This window comes from Abramis brama (genome assembly GCF_963993115.1).
Source record: "Abramis brama genome assembly, chromosome: 11".
Classification (NCBI taxonomy): domain Eukaryota; kingdom Metazoa; phylum Chordata; class Actinopteri; order Cypriniformes; family Leuciscidae; genus Abramis; species Abramis brama.
Genome location: NC_139973.1, coordinates 32,782,401 through 32,805,816, shown reverse-complemented (window position 1 = coordinate 32,805,816; position 23,416 = coordinate 32,782,401). Strand labels below are relative to the sequence as shown.

The 23,416-nt window shown below is 37.5% G+C and overlaps 1 protein-coding gene across 5 annotated transcripts in view; it reads right to left on the bottom strand.

The window, feature by feature from the left end:
• Positions 1-1,059: 1,059 nt before the first annotated feature.
• Positions 1,060-23,416, bottom strand: part of pkp4 (plakophilin 4) — a 38,198-nt gene continuing 15,841 nt past the window's right edge. For 3 of the 5 annotated variants that reach the window (XM_084129291.1, XM_084129290.1, XM_084129292.1), the window contains 17 exons: positions 20,793-20,989; positions 19,394-19,826; positions 14,783-14,941; positions 14,455-14,665; positions 13,830-13,962; positions 12,591-12,804; positions 10,461-10,644; positions 10,053-10,170; positions 9,244-9,435; positions 7,678-7,851; positions 7,132-7,282; positions 6,798-6,990; positions 6,505-6,589; positions 4,532-4,649; positions 4,231-4,362; positions 3,432-3,505; positions 1,060-2,125 (listed from right to left, as the gene is read on the bottom strand). In XM_084129291.1, coding sequence (XP_083985417.1) covers positions 1,886-2,125; positions 3,432-3,505; positions 4,231-4,362; positions 4,532-4,649; positions 6,505-6,589; positions 6,798-6,990; positions 7,132-7,282; positions 7,678-7,851; positions 9,244-9,435; positions 10,053-10,170; positions 10,461-10,644; positions 12,591-12,804; positions 13,830-13,962; positions 14,455-14,665; positions 14,783-14,941; positions 19,394-19,826; positions 20,793-20,989 — 3,008 coding nt within the window. In that variant the 3' untranslated portion in view covers positions 1,060-1,885. Of the gene's footprint in view, positions 2,126-3,431; positions 3,506-4,230; positions 4,363-4,531; positions 4,650-6,504; positions 6,590-6,797; positions 6,991-7,131; positions 7,283-7,677; positions 7,852-9,243; positions 9,436-10,052; positions 10,171-10,460; positions 10,645-12,590; positions 12,805-13,829; positions 13,963-14,454; positions 14,666-14,782; positions 14,942-19,393; positions 19,827-20,253; positions 20,351-20,453; positions 20,583-20,792; positions 20,990-23,416 lie in introns of those variants that run through there. The other 2 variants (XM_084129294.1, XM_084129293.1) reach the window with 2 other exon arrangements.

Sequence of the window (23,416 nt, the reverse complement as noted above, 5' to 3'; positions counted from 1 at the left end):
TGATTTATTTTTGTTGTTTATCCTAATATTCCCTGACTGTATTTGTAATTAGTTCGTTTGTTTCACTTAAAAAAAATGTTTAAAAAAAAAAAAAAAATCAAGTTAACCCTCATGCTAGTTAAAAATTCTCACTGATACAATGGCCAACTTTAGTTTTTTAATTTCAGTCCTGTTAGGTTCCAAACTATTAATTGTCTTACTATAGTCTAAATATCAAATCAAGTTATTAATAAAAAAAAGTTAATGAGCATGACCAAAGCATATTTTTGAAAGTCCGGTTTACGCTTTTATAGATACTTTCCCTACATTACGCCAAAATGGTAATAATTTTTATTTATCATGATTGGCCGTTTTGTTTTCATGATACAGTGAAGCAGGAATTGACCGCTAATAAATCTGTGCCGACAGTAAAAGCTCAACAGGGAACAAGGAAATAAATATACTGATAAGGATCAGAGGTTTCATTCCCTCAAACCACTAGTCCATCCATAATACCCACCCTATCCTATGTAGTGATATAGTACTGCGTTCCTGTGCAGTCTTTTCCACTCTTTAGCGTCCCCGTGTGGCTATCGATGGAACAACTTTCTAATTAAAGGGATAGTTCAAAAATGAATAAGTTCCCAAAAATGAAGATTGTCATAATTTACTCACCCTCATGTTGTTCTAAACCTGTATGAATTTCTGTCTTCTGCTGAACACAACAGAAGATATTTTGAAGAATGTTGGTAACCAAACAGTTCGTGGTAGCCATTGACTTCCATAGTATTTTTTTTTTTACATACTATGGAAGACAACTGTTTGGTTACCAACATTCTTCAAAATATCTTCTGTTCAGCAGAAGAAATTAATTCATACAGGTTTAGAACGACATGAGGGCGAGTAAATGATGACAGAATCTTCATTTTTGGGTGCACTATCCCTTTAATACACATACATTGGTGCTGTTCACTGTTAGGTTGCTTTAACACAATTTGTAGTGTGAAAAACACCTGAAAATAAAATTGAATCGTAGCTTCTTATGGTAGAGAAATAAACAACATAATCCAACATCAAATATTAAAAAAACAAATGTCATCTTTATTACATCTAAATATTCTGATAGTAATAACTTTTGCCTCCATAAGGTCTCTTACATATACACAGTTCTACATAGTGTTTTATCATGGCACAGTTTTTTGTGCTTAGTAGCACAGATCACGGTTGTACAATAAACTGACGTAGTTGTGCAAGACTCCATGGAACATACATTAATCTTTACATTAAGTAGGCTACAGCAATGAGATCAGACAAAATGACGTTTTTGTTTCAATTGCACAGAACATTATTAGTGTTTTTTAGCTTCTTTTTTTTTACACTGCTATTATTTCTTTATTAGACTTTTCAGCCAATACGTAATTTAGTTACACCTTTTCATTTTGCTCAAAAACTGGGGTGACTATAATACATGCCATTAAAAAAAACCCATGAAAAATCAAATCATAAAAAGATGGTTCAAGTTCTCAGTAAATCAGACCTTAAACACGCGTTGCTGTTTAAAAACAGCAGATACTGAAAAGCAAATCTTTGGCTCACACTCAATCCCGGGTCAAATTCAAGTTAATTTAATGGAGCGTTTAATGTCATCTACTCTCACACACACTTTCCCACTCGCACCTGCAGACACACACCCAACACAAATGCAAATGAATGTCGCTGCACCGGACACACAAAACAAATGAAATTTGTTGAATGAAAATGAACCAGTCACTTCAAATGCAACAGCTTGTCCATACAACAGTCTTGGAATCCACTGATCCAGATATGTCTTAAGGAGTGACACGTCCTTGTTATATTCTATCTATGGCTACACGTTACATGAACAATTACGCACAAACGTACATGCCTACACCCATGAGTCAGGTGAGGCCGGGTAGGGCTGAGTCCTGTAAGAAGGCCTGCGTGTGGTGGAGTAGAAGTCCACGTAGTTGGTATTGGGTTTGAGCACCTGCCTCTCGCTCACCACGGGGTAACGGACCGGCTCGTCCAGGTAGGCGTCCTCGTAGCCCATCGGAGACGACAGGTACATTCCAAAAGTGTCATAGGTGCTTTGATTTGCGTCATCTGGGTAGTAGAGACGGCCATGCTGAGAGAAGAGACAAAATTAGTGCCTTTTGCGTTTATCATTTACATAAATCATTTATATGTATAAACAGTGACAACAAATAACTTTTTCTAAACATAATCTAGTGGCTCTTTCCTCACAAGGTGCTTTATTTGCCCGTTATAATTGTTAAACTTTTGTATTTTATATATATATATATATATATATATATATATATATATATTTATATATATATATATATATATATATATATATATATATATATATATATATATATATATATATATATATATATATATATATATATATATATAGATATAGATATAGATATAGATATAGATATAGATTAAGATTAAGATTAAGATTATCTTAATTTGGTAACCCTGTTTGAATTACTTTTTCTTTCTTTTTTACAGTAAACAACTAAAAACCGAACTTATTGTAGAAATATCAGCATTAAGGCCTTTTCACATTAACATAAAAAGTTCAATTTTCACATACAATAAAGTTTGTTCAGACAGGCTGAATGAAAATTCATGTTCTCTCTCTGACATTAGGAGGCACTTATAGAAAAGCAGAAATACCCTGGTTACGGAAACTTTCCGTTTCTGACAGTGGTAGTTTTATGTAACAGCAGCAGCTCTGGGCATGTGACCAATAGCACGAATCTTATTGGCTGCCAGAATGTTTCGCAGCGCAATAAAAAACAAGATTAGAACACAACTCTAGTGGCATTGACGGCATCCGAATGTTTGCATCAGTCAGACGCATTGACGGCAGCTTGTTCAAATAAAAAAAATTTGCACAGAATATTCATCTTGATGAGATCTTTAAACTCTAATAAACATCTTGAAGTGTCATGATTGAAAGCTCAAAGCTAGTAGCAGCTTGTAAAATATGAAATAAATAACTGTAAAACTGTTACTTTTTTAATGTTTTGTACATCCAGATATATACTAATATTTATTCATTTAATTTGAGATGGCACAATGCAATTTATGAGCATTTAGAATAAGAGATAAATATTTGAAATCTTACACAAATTTTTTTTACATTTTACCTTATAAAATATTTAAAAGCTTTATATACGGTACCGGTTTCATACAATGGACCCACATAGAGTGAGACATTAAACTCAATGCTTGTTTTATTAGTGGTCAAGAAAAAAAGCCAATGGATTATGTAAACTTCATCTGCTGGGATTAGACACATTAAATCTACATCAATGGATATCCTTTGCAGAGGGCATATGGCATCTGGGCTCAGCTGGCTTCAGATTTAGCAATTTCTTCTTTTGTTCTGTGAGGCGAGCAAGAGTTAAAGTCACCTGTGACCTGTGGGACTCCTCCGCTGAAGGAGAGGGATAGGAACTGATAAAATAGGCTGACTGCTTTCCAGACCCTAAACACATATAAACACAAATATTAAAACATCTCAATAAATGCTTGTATGTACCAGGTATAGTTATGACCATCCATGTTATCTAATAATTTGATGTTTAAACGTGTTATATTTTATATAAGAGCACAGTCGGAAACGGTTCAACAGACCTAATGAAGACCTCACTCACACTGAACCCACATTCTGAATCGCAGACACATAATCAGACCCTCCAGGTTGAAGTATCACCAATCAATGAAGAGTAACTACGGAGGTCAAGTGCTCTTAAATGAATGACCATTACGGCTTCCGACCAGACAGGGAAGTAAAACTGATTGCTCTATTAGTTGAAGAGAGCATGGGCGAAATATCTATTAGTGCATCAGTCCAGCTTCTAATTCACAGACAGATCCTTCTGTTGTTTTTCAAGAGTGCTGTTCCATAAATCATTACCAACTATGCTGCATATTTCTGAATTAAACAAAATATTCAGAAAGAAAGACTTAAATTCATCCACTGGGACTTGACTAGGATGGTGAGGGGAGAAACTTAAGATTATTGGTTAATATTGTGTTTCCCTGACTGCACACTCTTGGCAACACCAGTAGAAAAGTCATTTCAGGGGCAGAAAATTCTAATACATTTTAATGGACCATTACAAAAGCCTTTTTTCTTTAAAATACTAAGTGTACATAATAAGAATGTGGGTATTTGCCTGTTAAGAAGTGAACAGAGAACTTGCTCACCTGTATATTGACTTGTGTTTCTGTTGGCGTCTCCATAATAATTATGAAGTTGCATAGATGACTGGGTCCGCCGCTGATTTAAACGATGACCTCTTATACCCAACACGGCCGGGGAAGAGGTGGCACTGCCTCCTAAATGTGTGGAGGACAAAATTAAATATCGATTGTCAATTAACCATTTCAGAGTGCAAAGAAAAAATAAGAAAATAAAAATAAAACGACCAAATAATAATATTAATATCAGCCTATAGAGGCAGTGAGTCGTTTCCCTGTAGTTTCTACAAATTACAATCAGACCCACCTGATTGGATAACAGGTGACATCTGTACGTTGCTGGTTGGCAGAGTAGGTTGGGAACGGTAGCGGTCTCGTTCTAGTGTTGACACTGGAGTTATGAAGTGATTCTGGTTCCATCCATCCTGATGAATCACAGAACACACAGGCCCTGTTTACACCTACCATTATTATACATCTCAGGTGATCCAATCACAAGTGGTAAGCAGACACAGAGTATTTTTCACTACTTCAAGTCATTTTGATGATCGTATTGTTGTTCTCTTCTAGGTTTAAACTGTTATTGTAGTGCAATGGTTGATTTACAAGTATTATGATTAAGCAATTGTTCGCCTTTTTTTCCACAAGGCATTAGTGTATACACTATAAATTATATAAAGCCTTTTCAACTTGCATTGCCTCCAAATGTGGTTTGAGTCATCAGATCAGAGCTTTTAGGACACTGTTAAAACTACAACAGTAGCTGCATTTTCCTAATCAGTATTTTTGTCTTGTTTTCCAGTTAAATATCTAAACATCTAAAACAAGATGCATTTAATTGAAAAGTGTCAAGTAATATTTTTCTTGTTTTAAGCATAAATTCAACTAAATTGAGTCAAGTTTATGTTTAAAAAGGAGAAAAAATATTTCAAAATGGGGTAACAAAAATTAAAAACTTAATTCAAGACGTCTGAAGCAAATTGTTAAGTAAATGTGTGTTGAAAAAACATTTTTGCTGTGTACACTTGCATTTATTGTAGGAGTGTACCGCATGTGTACTGAACTAAGTTTCCCCTAGGATGGAACAATACTGTTTATACCGATATACTTCGACATTGCAAACACATCTGAAAAACAGCAAAGGACACAGAGTGAGCTGCTGCCGGATAAGTGCACAATCCAAGTCGTCTTAAACATGAGATGTGCTTTATATTAAGCGCTTCAAGCTAAACCGTAAACCTACATGGCTTGCCCTACTGTCAGATGTGTGTTGAGACGTGCGTTTTCCTCAGAGCGCAACTTGCATCTTACAGTTGTATATTTACCACGCAAATATTTCCATTTCACATAAAGGATTACGAGTCTACATGAACGAGTACCGGCGTGTGCATGCGTGTCAAATAAACAAAGGACATTAGAATGGAGGCGCAATAATTCTAACATAGTTTGAAAAGTGTAAGCACTTCAAATCTCTTCCCCCAATCACAACAGCACCATAAACTGCAGTGTATGTTGATGCCAGTTGCTGAAATCCTGACAGATTTGTTTTTGTAATTTAAAGACAGACATAGCTTGTTCAGTAAACCACTTTAAACATAAATGGTCTGTTTTTTCCCCCTGCTGTACCAAAAAACATTAGCCTAGAAATCTAGACGCACCCTAGCGGCAGCAAATTTTATTTTGCAGCCAAGGTAGTCTAGCAACTCTCCGTTGACTTTCGAGCTGGAAAAAACAAACTCTAGTCAGGCCAATCAAATCGTGTATAGAGTCGGTGGGCGGGCTTAACATAATGACGGCAGAGTTGTGACGGTTCCGTGTGAATTCCCTGCTACTTGAAAACAAAGAATGGCTGCTGCTGGTGAACAGCGGTCTTTCGAATCGGCTTTGGCCTCAACTCTGGAGGACTTGGAGTTAAGCTTTTCTTTGAGAAAAGAACAAAGAACGGCACTTAAGTCATTCTTAAAAAAGGTTGGTTGTAGCGCTATCCTATTGCGTGCAGAGGGAATTTGAAAGACAACCATTTATCCCGCCCCTCGGATTGAGTCCTGCCAATGGTGAGTTCCCAGACCAAACATCTTGATGTGGGTCTGGCTTGCCAGGTTAAAAAAACATACCAAACCACTTCAAAACCGAGGTACGTAGCAAACCATAATTTTTATGTACCCTTACACCCTTAATTTATTGCTGTGCACTTTTGATCAGATCCTACAAAATGGATATCATGAGAAAATCAGGAGAACATCAGGGTCCCTAACCCCAGCAATGGTTGAGAACATGTACCTTTTTGTAGAAGGTGCGCAGATCTCTGTACTGCCACAGAGTGTTTAACACCTGAGCCGCTGCCTTGACCACCTTCATGGAGTACCTACAACAGAGAACAAGAGCTCAAACACTCCTGCCCGGACTAGGAGGTCCAAAGAAAGCATAGAGGCTCTCTCTATATATTTACTTTAATCATATTAAATGTACTTTAAAAAAAGAAAGAAACATTTTTAGGTTATAAAACGGTGCACCAACATAAATGAACACATAAAACTGCCCACTTCAACCAGCCCATAAAAAGAGGCATGTACCTCTCCCCACGTCCTCGGCTGATTGTAACCAGTTTGTCGATGCCGCCCGTCTGGGCGAGCGCACGGGCGTTCTCCATATTCCTGCTGGTGACCTCGTGAAGGGCACAGCAGACCGCCGCCACCGTCTCATCCGACAGCAGGGAGGGCCCATTGCCAGGGAGACGGGTCACTAGGTCCCGCATGGCGTATTTTCCTTTCAAAGCAACCGAATTCAGCAAATATTTATTTTAGAAGATGCAATGCAGTTTTTAATGGCCACATAAAGCCGACGTATAATAAAAACGGAATGTAAGGCATTGCACTGAGTTCATGGCAATGAGTTTGAGTGACTGACCAATGAGCTCCTTGTTCCTGGCGTCCAGAGCCATGTTACGTAGAGCAGTGGCCACAGAGCAGACCACCCTGTCATTATCCATTCTTAGTAGCTCCACCAGAATGGGCAAACCCTTTTCTTTACGTACGGCAGCACGGATGTAGGCCGCAAACTGAATGGTGAGAGAGAGAGAGCATAAAAAAAGGTTAACATTTCAGAGAAGGTTATCACCTATCAGTGCGACCAGTAGTTGCATTAACATTTACTGAATTTAAAAAAAAGGAATGAAATCAAAACGTTTTTCTTAGTTCTGACTGAAAACTGCAAAAGGATGCTAAAAGGGAAAGCAAATGAAGAAAATGAAATACAACTGTTGCTGTATTAGAACCTTAAAGCTACATCTAGACAGATAGTGTGTGTGTGTGTGTGTGTGTGTGTGTGTGTGTGTGTGTGTAGGACATATTCTTCATCCACCAACCAATTATAGACATTCATATAATTCAGCTCTATTTTGAGCGCTGTGTCTGTATAATTCAGTTTATGGTATAGTGACCACAAGCAGCCTACCCTCCAGGTTCCAGCGGAAAGATTCTGCAGAGACCCAGCCGCCCCTTCCAGCGTGGCTGGGTTGGAGCTCTCTGCCAGCAGAGTGAGGTACGGCTTCACCACAGATGGATGCCACAGCATCTCTGCCCCCTTTGGACTTCCAGAAAATCCTGGAATAGGCCCCACACCATCCCACTGCATCATAGGATCATAGAACACAAAGAGTGATAGTTAGTTTCAGATTTGAACTATGGAAATAAAGTGTTAAATACAAAAGGGAAAAAAAAACATTTGTAAACAAAATTAATTATTATCCATTTACAGTATTTTCATTTATTAATTTATTTTGTTGTAATTATTAATTACAATACCAAACTTAATCATAATGACAATCCATAACTTTCTCACTTTTTGACAAATGAACTTCCTGTTTCCAGCTGTTCATTATTACCAGATTTAAATTTAATTAAAATAATTACATTTATTTAAAATAATAATAAATAATTTTCAAATAAGAACATTTATCAATAATTGAATTTTATTAGGGATGCACCGATTTTTTTATTTTTTATTAATTATTTCTAATTTTCTCATTCTTATTTCTTTTTTTTTGTCTAACTGTATTAATATTATACTTTTTAATGCCAGTAAAATAAAATAACCACTTTTATTGAAAGTAACACACTAAAATATTAAATATATAATATATTAAAAAAAAATCAGATCAGATTTAACAGGATTTATTTTTTGACCAATTATCCAAATAATGTATAGTCCTACAAAGCTATTATTATCAGAGCATGTGAGCAGAGCGTAGCGGGGAGCGGATCAGTGAACGAGAGGGTAGCGTCATTTTACCACAGCGTTACAGCACAGTAGGGCTATTCCAAACAGAAACAAGTATACTACTACTACATAGAAATTGATATAGTTATTTGAGCGGACTGTGTTTTTCCGATGAGCAAGAGCCTTACATAAGTGGAGCGTTCGCATGGGCCGCGAGCAACTGAGCCTGTGCACAGAGCGTAATATTGAGCGGAGTGTCACACCATGCAGTAATAACGGCTAGAGCGAGAGTGAAATCCGAGCGCTAAACACTGGGGTGCGGGGCAGCATATATCTTCGACCATTTTTCTGTTTCGGCCAAAAACCGAAAATGCCATTCCGGTGTATCCCTATATTTTATAAATATTGCACTCACAATCTACAAATAATTTCTCTACATATAAACATTTTATAGCTAATGAAAATGAGTTGTCCTAGGCTATAGGCTAATTAGGTCCTAGAAATGTCCTAGGCTTTTCCATTACTTTTTAATATTTTATTAATTTCAATGAATTCCAGGGCTAGAAATCCCAATTTTAAAATGTACTAATGTTTTCAGGTTTTAAATGACTCTGCTGAAAAACAATTCCTGTAAATGTACAGCTTTTGGTGCCTCATATGAAACACTGTGCAAAGCTATTTGCAAAGTGAATTTCCCTCCCCAACAACCCCTTATCATTTAATGTTTCTAAAGAGCACAGAAGCAGTTTTAAGCTTTAAAGAACATGGAATCCAAGCTTAGTTTATGTAGTGAGAGTTCACCTGCTGATCCTGCCAGGACCTCTTCTTCTTCTTCTTTCTGAGACCCCAGCAGCTGTAGTCGGCCTGCTTACCGGAGCTGTCCGGGCCCAGGAGCGTGTCCAGGTCCTGAGCTCCCATCAGCCGAGACGGAGGCATCTCCAACTCAAGACGGTAAGACAGGTTCCTCAAAGTGCACACACAGTTTTCCACAATCTGAAAAAGTATTGAAGGAAAGTCATTGGTCTGTGTTTAAGATACTTTATGGTAATACTTTGTCATTTTGGAGCTTGACAGTCCCAATCCTCATTATATTAAAAAGCATCCTGGATATTCTTCAAAAATCACCTTTTGTGTTCCATGTTTAAAAGAAAGTGAAAATGGTTCAATTAAATGAGTAAATTAAATAAATAATAACAATAGCTATGTTTATAATGATTATTATCAGTATTAATAAAAATGAATGTAATGTAATACTATAATTAAAAAAAAAATTCTTTTCCAGGCTGTTCCAGCAGATGGCATGCTATGACTAAGATTTTCTATAGAAAGACCCGAAGCCGAACATCGCTGTGGTCCACCACTAGGGGCACTCAATACTATTTGGCCCTTAGAGGAGTGGCATGGAAAACATGTAACACCTTTTTATAAGCAACAAGAGCCTCTGCCAGTTCCCAGCTGTCATCGCATATACAGTCTGAAAATTAGTCAAATATCTGGCAAGAGTATATCAAACATGTTCCAAATATTAGCAACAATGCAATTCAATGTTGTACATCAGAACTGGATGGTTTTAGATATATTCTGTATGCAATCAGAAGAATATCTCTAACCTTGCTGTCATAATCGGAGGTGTTTACACATGTTTTGATTATATAGAGGAGGGAATCAATCAGCCCTTCACAGCAACGCATCTGCCTTCTGGCCTCTTCTCCAGCTGAGCTCAGGTTCCTGAGACACGCACACACACACACACACACACATCAGCATCATGTGGTCAACAATACAATGTTCATCTGATTCAGATGAATACAGTCATTGTCACAAAGAAATGTAAACAGTGAGGTTGAAGAGTGATACTGCTACCACCAGGGATATGTAAAACCCTATATTTTCCAAATCAACTAGTCAGCAGGTTATCTGAAACACTATTGATTAATTGATCTTAACAGGAAGCCCTGTATAATTAGGCTGGTTCACATGACCGGTTGTTTCTAAGGGGACATTTGCATGAGACTTACCTGAGGCATCCGGTGGTGTTCCTCAGCACCAAAGACGAGTGCAGTTTGAGTTTCTGGTCCTCTCGTTGAGGGGCCGCACCCCACCCGGAGTGAGGGATAATCACTGTGTTGGTAAGTGGGCCGAGAGCGTCCCGAGCGATCGTCATCTTCACAGAATCACATGACGAAAGGTTCCACAACACACCTGTCAAGACAAGACCCATCAAATGCAATGGTATAGTATTAAATGAGAATGAATAGGAGTGCCAATTAAATATATAAAATGAAGGAATCTATTATACATTTATGAATTAAAATATAATAAATACTAAATTACTTATATAAACCCTCTGTGTGGGCACATAGAATTGCCACTGGCTAGTAAATTGTTTAGTTTTCTTGTCAGACAAACACAAAACACAAATGTACCGTATGTTGGTCAAATGTTCAGAATATTTAAGATTTCTATTTTTTAAAGAAATCTCTTATGGTCACTTGCTTTCGCACCAGATAGTTCTAGGGACTTAGTTGTAGGACCTAGCCTCCAGGGTGGTTCCCGAGAACTAATGGTTCCCATAGGAACATTTTCCTGGTTGCATTCGCACCACAACTCTGAAGTGATGCAAGCCACGCTTGTTGTTGTGACTTTTTTTTTTGACTGCGCTGAGAACGCCTGAGCACACATCGCTCCCATTCTCCATCTTCATTAGTTTACGATCTGTTTAACAATCCTGTCTAATACGTTATTAGATAGAACTCTTATACATAGAAAGTAGACAGTAATGAAAAGTTATTAGCTTATGCCGTGTGGTTGATGTCCAGTGTTGCTAGCTGAGCAGAAATACATAATCATGTTTGGCTTGGTCACTTCAAAGTCACGTTGGATTTTCTCCTCAGCGTAAAGGTTGAGAGGTCCATCTATCACTGTTTTCCATGTTCGTAGAGTTAGTTCCTCCAAAAGGAGTTCCTAGAACTAAAATCGTTCCTAGTTCCTGCAGTGCAAACGCGCCAAAAACCTGGAACTCCCGCCAATGGCTCCTCCGGTGCGAAAGCCCCTAATAATGTCTGTATTTATCTGATCAAAAATACAGTAAAACAGTAATATTATGAAATAATATTACAATTTAAAATAACAGTTTTCTTTTTTAATATATTTTTAAATTAATTTATTCCTGTGATGGCAAAGCTGAATTTTCAGCATCATTACTCCAGTCTTCAGTATCACATGATCTTTTAGAAATCATAACAACATACATTATTTAAAGGCATAGTGTGAAATTTAGTCACATAAGTGATTTACTTTATTATTAATGATCATTTTTATTTTAATATTTTTTTTTACATTACAAGTAATTGTTTAATTTAATTCATATTTAAAAATTCAGTTAAATGTAACAATACAGTAATGAACTGATTTTTGTGTGATTTGTCGGACTTAAATAACTATAAAAATAAAAAAAATGCCAATTACTTTTCTTAATCCTTTAGCCAAATGATTTAAATCCATTTAGCGATCAAGTTAAAAGATGCCATTGGCCATATTTCCATTTTTCATTTTAGGGTTTGCATTGAGAATTTTCTCCTTTATGAAAACTCCTTTATGTATAATAAGAAATTAAAAACACACGTGATCATTTAACAGCTCATTAGAACAATGAGAGACACATTCAGAGGAGTGCAGTAAAACTGTAAAGAGACAGTGGGAGTGCAACAAAAAATCCCGCAGACAGAGATCATTAACACAAAACAGTCTCTGTGGTTGCGAGTATGTGTGCAGAAGAGAGATTTGTTTTTGCTGAACAAACCTGCTGCCTCTGTTTGAGAAATGACAGTGAAAATAAACTCTATACATCTAGAAAACTGCTTGGGAGTGTAGAATTTTCCAGTATCTATCTAGCGATACTTAGGGTCTCCAGCTTGGATAGAATGTGTGTGCGTGCAAGTTTGTGTCAGCTCAGCTTTTAATCAAATACTTTGTCCCTCCACATTAATCACAGCCACGAGTTCCACTGACTGTAATCTCTGATCTGAGCTTCACAGCTCAAACTGATATCACCACAGGAGCGAAAGAAAGCGAGTCAGAAAGAGCGAGGGAGTGAAAGAGCAAAAGAAAGACTCTCTTATGTCAGTCAGTCATGTGACTCCACTCACCGGTTACGAGCTCTCGCACTTCAGAGTCTGGAGTTTTTCTCAACACACGAACCAAAGCTGGGATTCCACCGGCATTCCTCACACACACTTTATTATCGTCGGTGGCTTTTCCGTACACCAGGTTCCGCAGAGCTCCGCAGGCGTTCCGCTGAACTTCCAGGGTTTTGTGGTCAAGCAGATCCACCAGGTGCCGGATTCCCCCCAGACGACACACCTGGAAGCATACAGTAAGAGTGTGCAAGTGCTTCTCTTTCTGCTAACTAGCTAAAAGTAGACACATTTTTCAATAGCATACTAGTCATTTAACTGCTATTTCAAAAAACTCTAGCTTTTCCAGTAACGACCAGTAATTTATTCAACATGAAATGTTAAAACCCTACATTTATCACATTGTTTGCACAAGCAGCTTTGTAGCCAAGCAGACATTTATTCATGTATTCAAGAACAGTCATAATGAAATGATTCACTAAAATGAACCAATAATTCACTGGTTTGGAGTTCATGCATAGTCCCTGTGAGCCATTTTACTTCTATACAGGATGCGTTTGCCCTATTGTCCTCCTAAACACTGACAACACTTGCTTTAGCAGATAAACACTATCTGTTTAAACGTTTGGGGTCGGTTTTGTTTGTGAAAGTCCCTTATGCTCACCAAGGCTTCATTTATTTGATTAAAAATACAGTAAAACAGTAATATTGTGAAATATTTCTACAATTTAAAATAACCGTTTTCTATTTATACTTAAATGTAATTTATTCCTGTGATGGCAAAAGTGAATTTTCAGCATTACTCCAGTCTTCAGTGTCACATGATCCTTCAGAAATCATTCTAATATGCTGATTTGGTGTTCAAGAAACATTTCTTGTTATTACAGTTGAAAACAGTTGTGCTGCTTAATATTTTTGTGGAAACTGTGATACATATATTTCAGGGGTTTTTTTATAGAAAGTTCAAAGATCAGCATGTAGGCCTATTTGAAATCAATATAAATGTTTCTACTGTCACTGCGATCAAATTATTGTGCTTAAAAAAAGTATAAATTTCTTTCAAAAAGACCCCAAACTTTTGAACAGTAGTGTACACATTTAAAATCTGCAGTTATTATAAATAATGATGCCTCATCCTGCACTAAACAGATTTATGTCCAAGATTTTTGTCCAAATAAATGTGCATAAAGCAACTAAATAATGCTTTATTAAGTGCAGTGTGTGTGTGTGTGTGTGTGTGTGTGTCCATACCTCTGCCTTTATGCGGTTATCTCCGTAGCAGAGGTGCTGTATGTACGCTGCAGCATTGGCCTGGACAGAAGGGAAATGATGCTGCAGCATCCGGATCACCTCTGGCAGCTCAGGGTCTCTCCAGGCAAACTCCCTAACACCCCCCACAGGCATACAGAATTCAGATGTCAAACACTCATACAAATAAGAAAAATATCCCACATTGACAAATTAATGTTTGCAGATTTAAATAAAATATTCCAATGTTTTCACTCATAATACTAGTGTTTACATGTTAGCATCAGGGCAAACAACTAAATACATCAAATCGTTCCAGCTTCTATTTTTCCCCCCAATCATATTTGTCATTAAAATATGCACTGCAAATGTGAATGAACGCTCAGGCGATCTGGTTTACATTTTCTGTCAAATTTACGTTCTGTCTGCAAACTAAACATGCCTAGAAATATGATTATAAAGAAACATGCACAATGTTGTGGAGAATCAACAAATATACAAGTTAGAATAATGCGGAAGACATGCTGGGTAAATTCTTCATGTTTTAAATGTCAATGATTTCAAAGCTGGTCCTAAATCTTTTCTTGAAGCACTCTGCAACGTTTGTTGACTCGATTCGGCTTTTCACCTTGGATCTTTGTGAGCACTGTCTATGGAAGGCGAGCGTGTGACGGCGTTGTCGACGGCAGCTGCGTGTCTGTTGTAGTTCGAGTCGGCTTGGCGGTAATGGGCGGGGCGATAGGTGTCAGAGTGCGTTGCCATGGAGCCCATTGAGAATAACCCTCGCTGGTACCTCAGAGTGCTACACTGACTAGTGGTCCTTTGTAAAGTACCAAACCCTGAGTGAGAGAGTTCGCAATACAGACACTGTTAAGATTAACACCGTGGAAATGTCAGACCTCATTCACTGAGTTTGCAAAGACAGCAGTGGTGTGTGAAGGACATTCGGCACATACCTGTATTGTTTCTAGACATAGCGCTCTGGGAGCCGTGCGTGGGGCTCTGGTACAGAGGGTTCTGGAAGGTTCTGTCCTCGTATATTGGTGTGACGTGGCAGTCAGGAGAGCGGGCTTCCTGGCCTAACTGGCTGTTCTGACTATAAGAGGTTTGCAAGCCTAGATGAAGATTAGAGAATCACAGTCGGTCAATGTCATGAGTTTATACATTAATAAAAAACTGACAAATCCACTCTTTAGATTAGTGCATCCAATCTATGCAATATTTCTCAAAAAGATTATACTCTACTGAAAAGATCAGCTTACAATACACTCTTAAAAATAAAGGTTCCAAAAGGGAGTTTTTGCAGTGATGACATGTAAGAACTGTTCACTAAAAGGTTCTTTGGGGACCCCAGAATGGTTCTTCTAAGTCATCAAATGGTCTTAATGAAAACTGTGGCATTCACCCTTTTCTTTAATATTTTATAATGGCTTTATTAATTTTTTTGTGAGATTCTGCTTTTCTTTAATAATGTATAACGGCTTTATTCATTTTTTTTGTGATATTCTGTTAGGGTGCAGGGTTTTCATAATTTGTTGCAGTATGATGTTCATTGTTAGATTTGGTTGTTCTAGTTATTTGATGTTTTCATGTTTGTATTTTGCTTTTTTGTAAAATGCATCTAAACATGTATACTGTACACTTGACTTGTAGAATTTTTCTTTAATCATGTGATGTAATACCCTGATGTATACAAGGGCCTACTTGTTAATGGTTTGCTTGTCTGTTGAAGAGCCATATTACTAAAAACATCCCTTTTGGTGAGAACAACATGCAAATTATTAATCTACTTATGGAGCTGTGGTGTGCCAACCTTATCCTTTTCAGTGAACAGTTCTTAAAAGAACAACTTTTTTCTTAGTGTGAAGAATATTTTAATAATCTAAAGAACCTTTTGTGCAGTGGAAAGGTTCCATGGATGTTAAAGGGTTCTCCATGGAACCATAGATGCCCATAAATAAGCTTTATTTTTGCAGCATGAATTTCCATCCAGGATGGTTTGTGCAGATTAGGTGCTAGATACTGATTAAATTGTTGTTCATCAGCAAAGTCAGTCTGTACAACCAATCGGCTTTACAACCAGATATGGAAGAAATTAAGTTGTGCTTCACTAGGCAAATGAATCTTCGACTGGGGATGCAAGTTGTATTCTATAAAAACAGTTTGCTTTAATTAACCACTCCACTGGACTCTCACACCTTTAGATGTATCTGTGAGAGATAGTGACCTTGATCAAGAACGAGGCGTATTCAGCCTCAAACAGTTTTTATACTGAAAGAAAGCACTATGCAGTGTTGCTGTTGGTGACATGAATGTCAGTTTGCCTGACACAATCAGAGATAAGCATACAATTAATTGTGCAATTTAGACTAATTAGTCAAAGGTCTCTCCCACACATAATTTCATGGCAAACAGGATACAATAGATTTGCTCATGAACGCCTACCCAAACTTGCATACCCAATTACCCAACTCTTGGAGAATAATTTCTGAAACTACTGACAAACCCAAATGCTTAAACTGACATTGCAGAGTGGGCTCATTAGTGTACAAGTGTTTTAAGAGCTGTAGAGCATGTATTCGCATGCAACCTTGTGAGACTGACATTCAAAGCCAGAAGTTTCAATTGCAAACATCTGACCCACAACCTAAGCAGACAAACTTCGATCTCTGCCTTCAAACTATCAGCTGAACAGACATTCCAGTCAGTATCAATAGGCATATTTGGCCATTGCGAGTTTATCACATTAGCTGATAACCATGGTCACTTGGTCTATAGTGTTAGTGCCTCCTTCTGTCAGTACCAAAATGTATAATTTGCTATGGCTGGGTAAAAATCTTGATTTTTCCAATTAATCGTGCTATTCATTTGAACAATCCTGATACTGATTCTTCAATTTTATTATTCCCTACTTTCACTGTAGGCACTGCGTAAAAATGTTTTTAGTTCTGCCAAATCTGAATCTTCAGCGCCACGGCAAAGAATGAGTGTGAAAGTGAGTTTGCAGTCTGTATTGAATGTGATGCAATAAAATACAGTCTATTGTGAATCAATGTCTAGAAAGGTCTTTGCAAGCTACATGTAAAAACAATGTAACCAGTGTAAAAAATGACACATTAAGATTCAGTTCTTTTAGTGAAACAAAAACATGCAGCGTGACCAGTGTAGCCTGATTTCTGAAACAAATCACTCTTTTAAGCCAGTTCTTTTCATGCATTTCTAAAAGACAAGTTACCAGTCTGAAAAACTGCAATGATGTATTATTTACAGCTCTTGGAGAAAGATAATTTATTTGGTAAGCAAATTGGGCAATATACTAAATTAATAAGAATCCAATTAAATCTGAAGAGCCTGTGAATCAGAATCTTGATACCATGGTAAAGAATGATTACCATATGCAAATACTATAAAATGTACATAGTTCTCCAAGGAGCTTAAAGGAGAACTCCGGTCAATTTTAACATTGAGCTCATTTTTTTGTAAATTTGGAGTGCTGTCAGTACAGAGAACAACGACAAAAATCGGTGTTGCCTACACCGTGTTACCCTCTTTTTAAAATTTGCACCCTGTTGACTTCAATGGGGCAAGTTTTAAACCTGCTTTTAGCCTCTTAACATCATTGATGTGTCATTACAAGTGCACAGCCAATGTGAGTGATTCCTTCAGAGTGAACACGGGTGAATCTGACTGCAGTAGATGTGAAAGATATGAATAAAAATGATGTTATTTCAGCCAGCGCACATACCTGTATGTCCTGTCGTTCCATCAGAAACACATAACCAGACTTTCATCCACAGCAATCCACCTCAAACAACCTGTCGTTGTTCTCTGTATTGACAGCACTCCAAATTTACAAAAAAATGAGCTCAATGTTAAAATTGACCGGAGTTCTCCATTAAAAGAATAGAGTACCATGGTGGTACTGTGCTTCATGTCCAAAAGAATTAGGAAATATCCCTATTCTGCCTTTATACAGTGACTGAATTTTGAGTCAGTGTAACAATTAACATAGAAATGCCTCAATTGGGCTCTAACATGTCAATCAGACTGGCAATATCATAAGCTGTGAACTTGAAGCGAACAAAGCTGCACAGCTCGCTGACTTAGAACAGCCATGCAGAATTCAGTGAGTTTGTCTTTCATAAATTTCTAATCACTTCATACATCTCCAAATGTTTATTCTGAAGGGCCTGGAGTTAAAAGCTTAGTTTTCAATGGTTTTACACCACGCATGATCTACAGAGAAATACGGCCTAAATGGGGCAGTGGGGCTCATCTGAGGAAGCATCCCGGAGTCAGTAATGTGAGATTATCATCAGAGTAATCCTACTAGAGCACACAAGCACAAGCATAAAGACATATGCATGCGCGCACACACACACACACACACACACACAAGTCAATATCCATGCAGCTCCAGTTTCATGTGGATGTTTATTGCAAATGGAATTGAGACTGTAATACGATTTTGAAACAATATACTTTACAGGCCCTATATTAATGCATCTCAGCACTTTTGATTCACAAACGTATATGCACACACAGCATCTTGTAATCAGAGGGTTATGATCATTCGGGTTGGAGCAATTACTTTAATAATTTTTTGCACTTTTATGAGAACCAATTTGTGTCAATCTCGCTGTGGCGCCCACCTAGACCATCACCACGTACAGAGTCATCTTCTGACACGTTTATGTCGAGAGATGTGTTAAGTGTTCTTCCTGTGGCTCTTGTAATTTTAAGAGACAGTATGAGTCATAGATTAAACCGAAAAATGCTTAATAATTCACATTTCAATAAAAATGCTTAGTTATTCACATTTCTCTCCATGTTTTGAAAATTCACCTCATGAGGGGATTTTCAGGAAAGAAATACCTTCTTAAGCCACGGAAGATTTTATAATCCAAACCAAACATGCATACAAACACAGATAAGTGACAGCATTACTAATCCTTGTATAATATAACGCATATACAACGCTAAGAAAGTTTCACACATATCAAATCTGTGTCCTTAAATCCGTAACTTTTCAAGAGTGCTGTAGAAATTGTGTTTGATAGAGCTCTGGCTTGGTCAGGATGGAGGAGAAAATCGTTTTATGGATTTATAGAATAAAGTTTTATGATTTAGAAAATCACTGGTTGCTGTTAAACTACTGTTTAAAAGTTTGACGTAAATAAGACGTCTCTTATGCTCAACTCTGCATTTATTTTAAAAATACAGTAACATTGTGAAATGTAATTTATTCCTGTGATGTAATTGAATCCCAGTTGATATGCTGCTCAAAGAACATTTCTTATTAGTATTACAGTTGAAAAAAGTACTCCTTATGATGCATTTTGTTTGATGAATTGAAACAGCATTATTTGAAACAGAATTTTTTTGCAACAATGTAAAAGTCTTTACTGTCACTTTCAATCAATTTAATGCATCCTTGCTGAATTAAAGTATTAATTTATTTACAAAACAACTGATCCCCAAAACTTTAAGAGGTAGTGTACTTTAGAACAACTCCTAACCTTAACAATAATAACTGTAAAATAGGACAGTTTTAATGTGTAACCTACCTGTAAGGCTATCCGGTCTCGAAAGAACCATCCTCTCAAAGATGTCATAGGCCCGAGACCCAAAAGAAGAGTGAGTGCTTTCATATGCACGTGTGTCATGCTTCCCCAGGGTCCCGTACTGCTGAGGCTGAGCTGTCATACCGGCCCGCAGGAGAGTCGGAGACCCAGAATCTGACCCCGTCCCATTTCCATGGCGTCCCAAGTAGCTGGAGTGTACTGGTTCAGGGGCGTGGCTGGAGGTAGGAGGCAAGGTGGTGCCGGGAAATATGCTAGGTAGAGGACGAGGCTCTGAGACTATGGGCGAGCCATAAGGGCTTCCAAGAGAAGTACGCAGAGGCTGGCGGGACGCAGGCGGGGACGGGGTGTAGAGTGGGGATGGAGCACGAGAAGGAACGGAACTGACTCGTCTCATGACACGCCCACTGCCGCCCACCTGAAAAACACATTACAGACAGACACTATAACCATCATACATACACACTACACTCTATTAATACAGTTACATTAAATTCTAAACAATACTATAAGATGAATGATAAATCAGGCATGTGATCAGCTAGTTAATAATATGTATTATACTATAAAACACAATATACTATATTAAATAAATAATATTTGCTTATATAAATTAATGTTATTTTATTTTACAGAACAACAATAAAATTGCAATACTATATTTATGGCTGTCTTATATGCTTTGCTTTCAAAAGTTTATGCCATAGAGCTTTTATTTTGGCGACAAACAACAGGAAGTTCTTAAAGCTTCTCTTTGGTTGATAATAAATGATTTTCATTACAAGTCTGAGATGTTTGGCGTATGTTGCGTTTTCAAAAGCACGTTATAATCGAGCCGAACTCACAGCAGAGGTGGGCTTCGTGTGGAGCAGCATTTACTGCGACCCGAGCCGCTCCGGAAACACCGGAAACATGCAGACACACAGGGCACCGCGCTGCACTCTGAAACATGCTAACTATTATACGTTATATCTCGATAAACCATAATCTTTGCCATTTCATAATCGCCTCGACTGACGAGAAACACTAGCCAACTTGAACTTACGAGCATTTGCCGCTTGGCGAGAGTTAATTTTGGATCCTTTCTGATATGCATCCTGTCCCGCACACAGCCCCTAGATGGCGTCGCTAGCTCTTACAGTGTTGTCGGAAACATTCCGTGAATGGAAGGTATTTGAAAACGCAGCGTTTTGCAGTGTTTAGTTTGTTTAAGGCTATTTCGCGATTCACGTGCGTCATACTTCTCAAGTCGAAAAACGCGGAAGTCCGTATAAATATGGAAAACTTCCATCCCTGATTAAAATATCGTTCAGAGCTAATGACATTCGAAAAAGCGAAAAGAGCATGCAAAGTTAGATTAAGCAAGTTATTTGCGTGTTTATACCTGTGCTGAGGCCTGTCCTTCAGCCCTAGAGCTCATGGCAAAGGTGGGGCTTCCACTGGGGGCGGAGCTTGTCGACTGGGACCTCCCTTCTGATCGCCTGGGCGTCACTGTGTTACTATAGTAACCACTCACCTCCTGATATCCACTATCCGAATACGAATTCATTTGAGTCGAGCTGCGTGAGTTTGCAGCAGACCCTGAGCAAAGGACACAGCAAGAAAAAAGCAAACCAGAAAAATACTGAAATAGACAAAAGATTTTCTGTTCAGAAATGGTGAAACCTTTGTAACTTAGTTGAACTAAATAGGTTAAATACGACTTAAGTTCTATTAATAGAATATGTGGCCTGTTGTCCATTACCACAGGATATAATGACGACTCGTCCCTCACTTTGTAAAAGTGAATGAGAAACATATACTTTGGTACTAAGGCAATACTATAATTAAACATGTTATGATACCAGTTTTAGTGGTTTACCAGTTTTCTATAGTATCGGTAATTTGTAAACAGTTATGTCTCATGTTAATGTAAACAGACGGAACAAAATCAGGATGATTTGCTGTGCCTTAAAGGTATTAGAAGTACTTTGGCTTTCTTTAGCATTGCTGTTCTTCGTGTACAGATACCACAATGTTGTTAGAAGCTGCACTGCCATCTATCGACATGGTTCAGCACGATCTCTAAGTTTATTTATGTTGATATTTATGTAAATTATGTCATTTTTATTTTAATTATGTAACGCTCGTTTTTTGTCTTTGTCAGTCTTCTTCAGTCGTATAGGTAAGTTACCAATTCTCCTGAAGGACTGTAATAACCGCGTTCCATTGTTTAATTTTCGTTTTCGTGTCACCAAACAACTCTACTAGTGTATCCACAGACAGAGGCGACAGCCAATGAGCGTGAGGATTCTCTCCGACGTTTACTGAAACACCGCGAATCACGTCATTTCAACATGGCGAAATAGACAGGTCGACCCGCACCATGTATGAATAAAACACCTTTTATATAAAGTTATTATGAGTAATCTTCATCTCATGTGAGTGTACATCATTTAGATGGCTTTTCAAACAAACAGAACACATTTTTTAATGTGTAAAACATTTAAAATTAGCACCAAACTACTTAATGCACCTTTAAAATGAATCAAACAGCAATATTTATAGGGGGGGGGGGAGGAGAGGGGGGGGGGGGATTACTGCTTATTTGTACTTTAAAACTGAATGTGTAGTCAAATAATATTTGAGAGTATTGAAAATTAATGTTTACCCTATTGCTAAATAATTGAAAGCTGCAGGCCATTGTTTTAATTCAATTTGTTGATATTGATATTCACATTTAATTATTTCAATAAACAAGAACACATTAGTTTTTGAAGTATTAATGAGAGTTGTTCATTTTCACTTGTTTCACTTGAAAGCTCTAATGTGTATTGTAATGCGCTTAAAGTAGAAGCCTACCAGGTTAGCTGGCTGTGCCAAAAATCACATTATGTTAAGTATAACCATAACACTTAAACATTAGAAGCGTTTCCTGGCCAAACAGCAGCCATACCATGGTGCAATGATACCATGCTACTGGATGTAATAGTATTTACACAGTACTCTAGTCCAAAGTACAGTATCTAAAAGAATGTCATGGTACTACCATGCTATGCCCCTTTCAACCAGCTAAAAAAAGTAAACCTGGTTACCGTTGCTTGACATACTGTATGATCCGTAATAATACGACTTTTTGCATGGAGCAATAACTTTATAAACATCAACATCAGTATTCCATCAGAAACACCAGACTTTCATCCACAGCAATCCACCTCAAAAGGATAATTAGCTTACGAAATGCAAGTGCATCCCAGCTAGGTTTCCAAACACTTTTTACTTTCAGAAAGCATAATAATAATATGAAGTGTTTCTCGAGTAGCAAATCAGCATATTAGAAGGATTTCTGAAGGATGTGACACTGAAGACTGGAGTAATGAAGCTGCTAAATATTCAGCTTTGTCATCACATGAATAGCTAAAATGTATTAAAACAGAAAGCAGTTATTTAAAATTAAAATATTTTACAATATTACAGCTTTTTGCTGTATTTTTGATCAAATAAATGCAGCATTGGTGAGCATACAAGACTTCTTTCAAAAGCATTAAAAAAAATCGTCATAATTTTAAACTTTCTAACAGTAGTGAATAATTGTGAGACAACACTGGCTGCATCATATAGTAGGCGAAAACAGTATGTGACAAATGAAGTATGTCTGAATTCACGGTACTCATAAAAAAGTAGGCAAAAAGTACCCAGATGACCTGCTTCTTCCAGCGAGATTCTGAAGTGTGCATATGATGGACACTTTACTATCCCATGAGGCAACTGGGATTAGTGAATGGAAGTAGAGTATAGAACATACTTTTTTAACAGTCGTGAAGTAATTACTTATTCAAAGTGAGTACCTACTCCAGACAGAATGTGATTTCGGACGTAGCCACTGCTTTCTGTGGTAATCAACAGCAGGCCACAGATGCTACAGAAGCAGGCCACAGATGCTGCCCATAGATCTTTAGTTGTATTTAACTTGGAATATTTCATTAAAGCATCAGTACAAGTATAAATTGTTCACATAAGAGGTAGCAA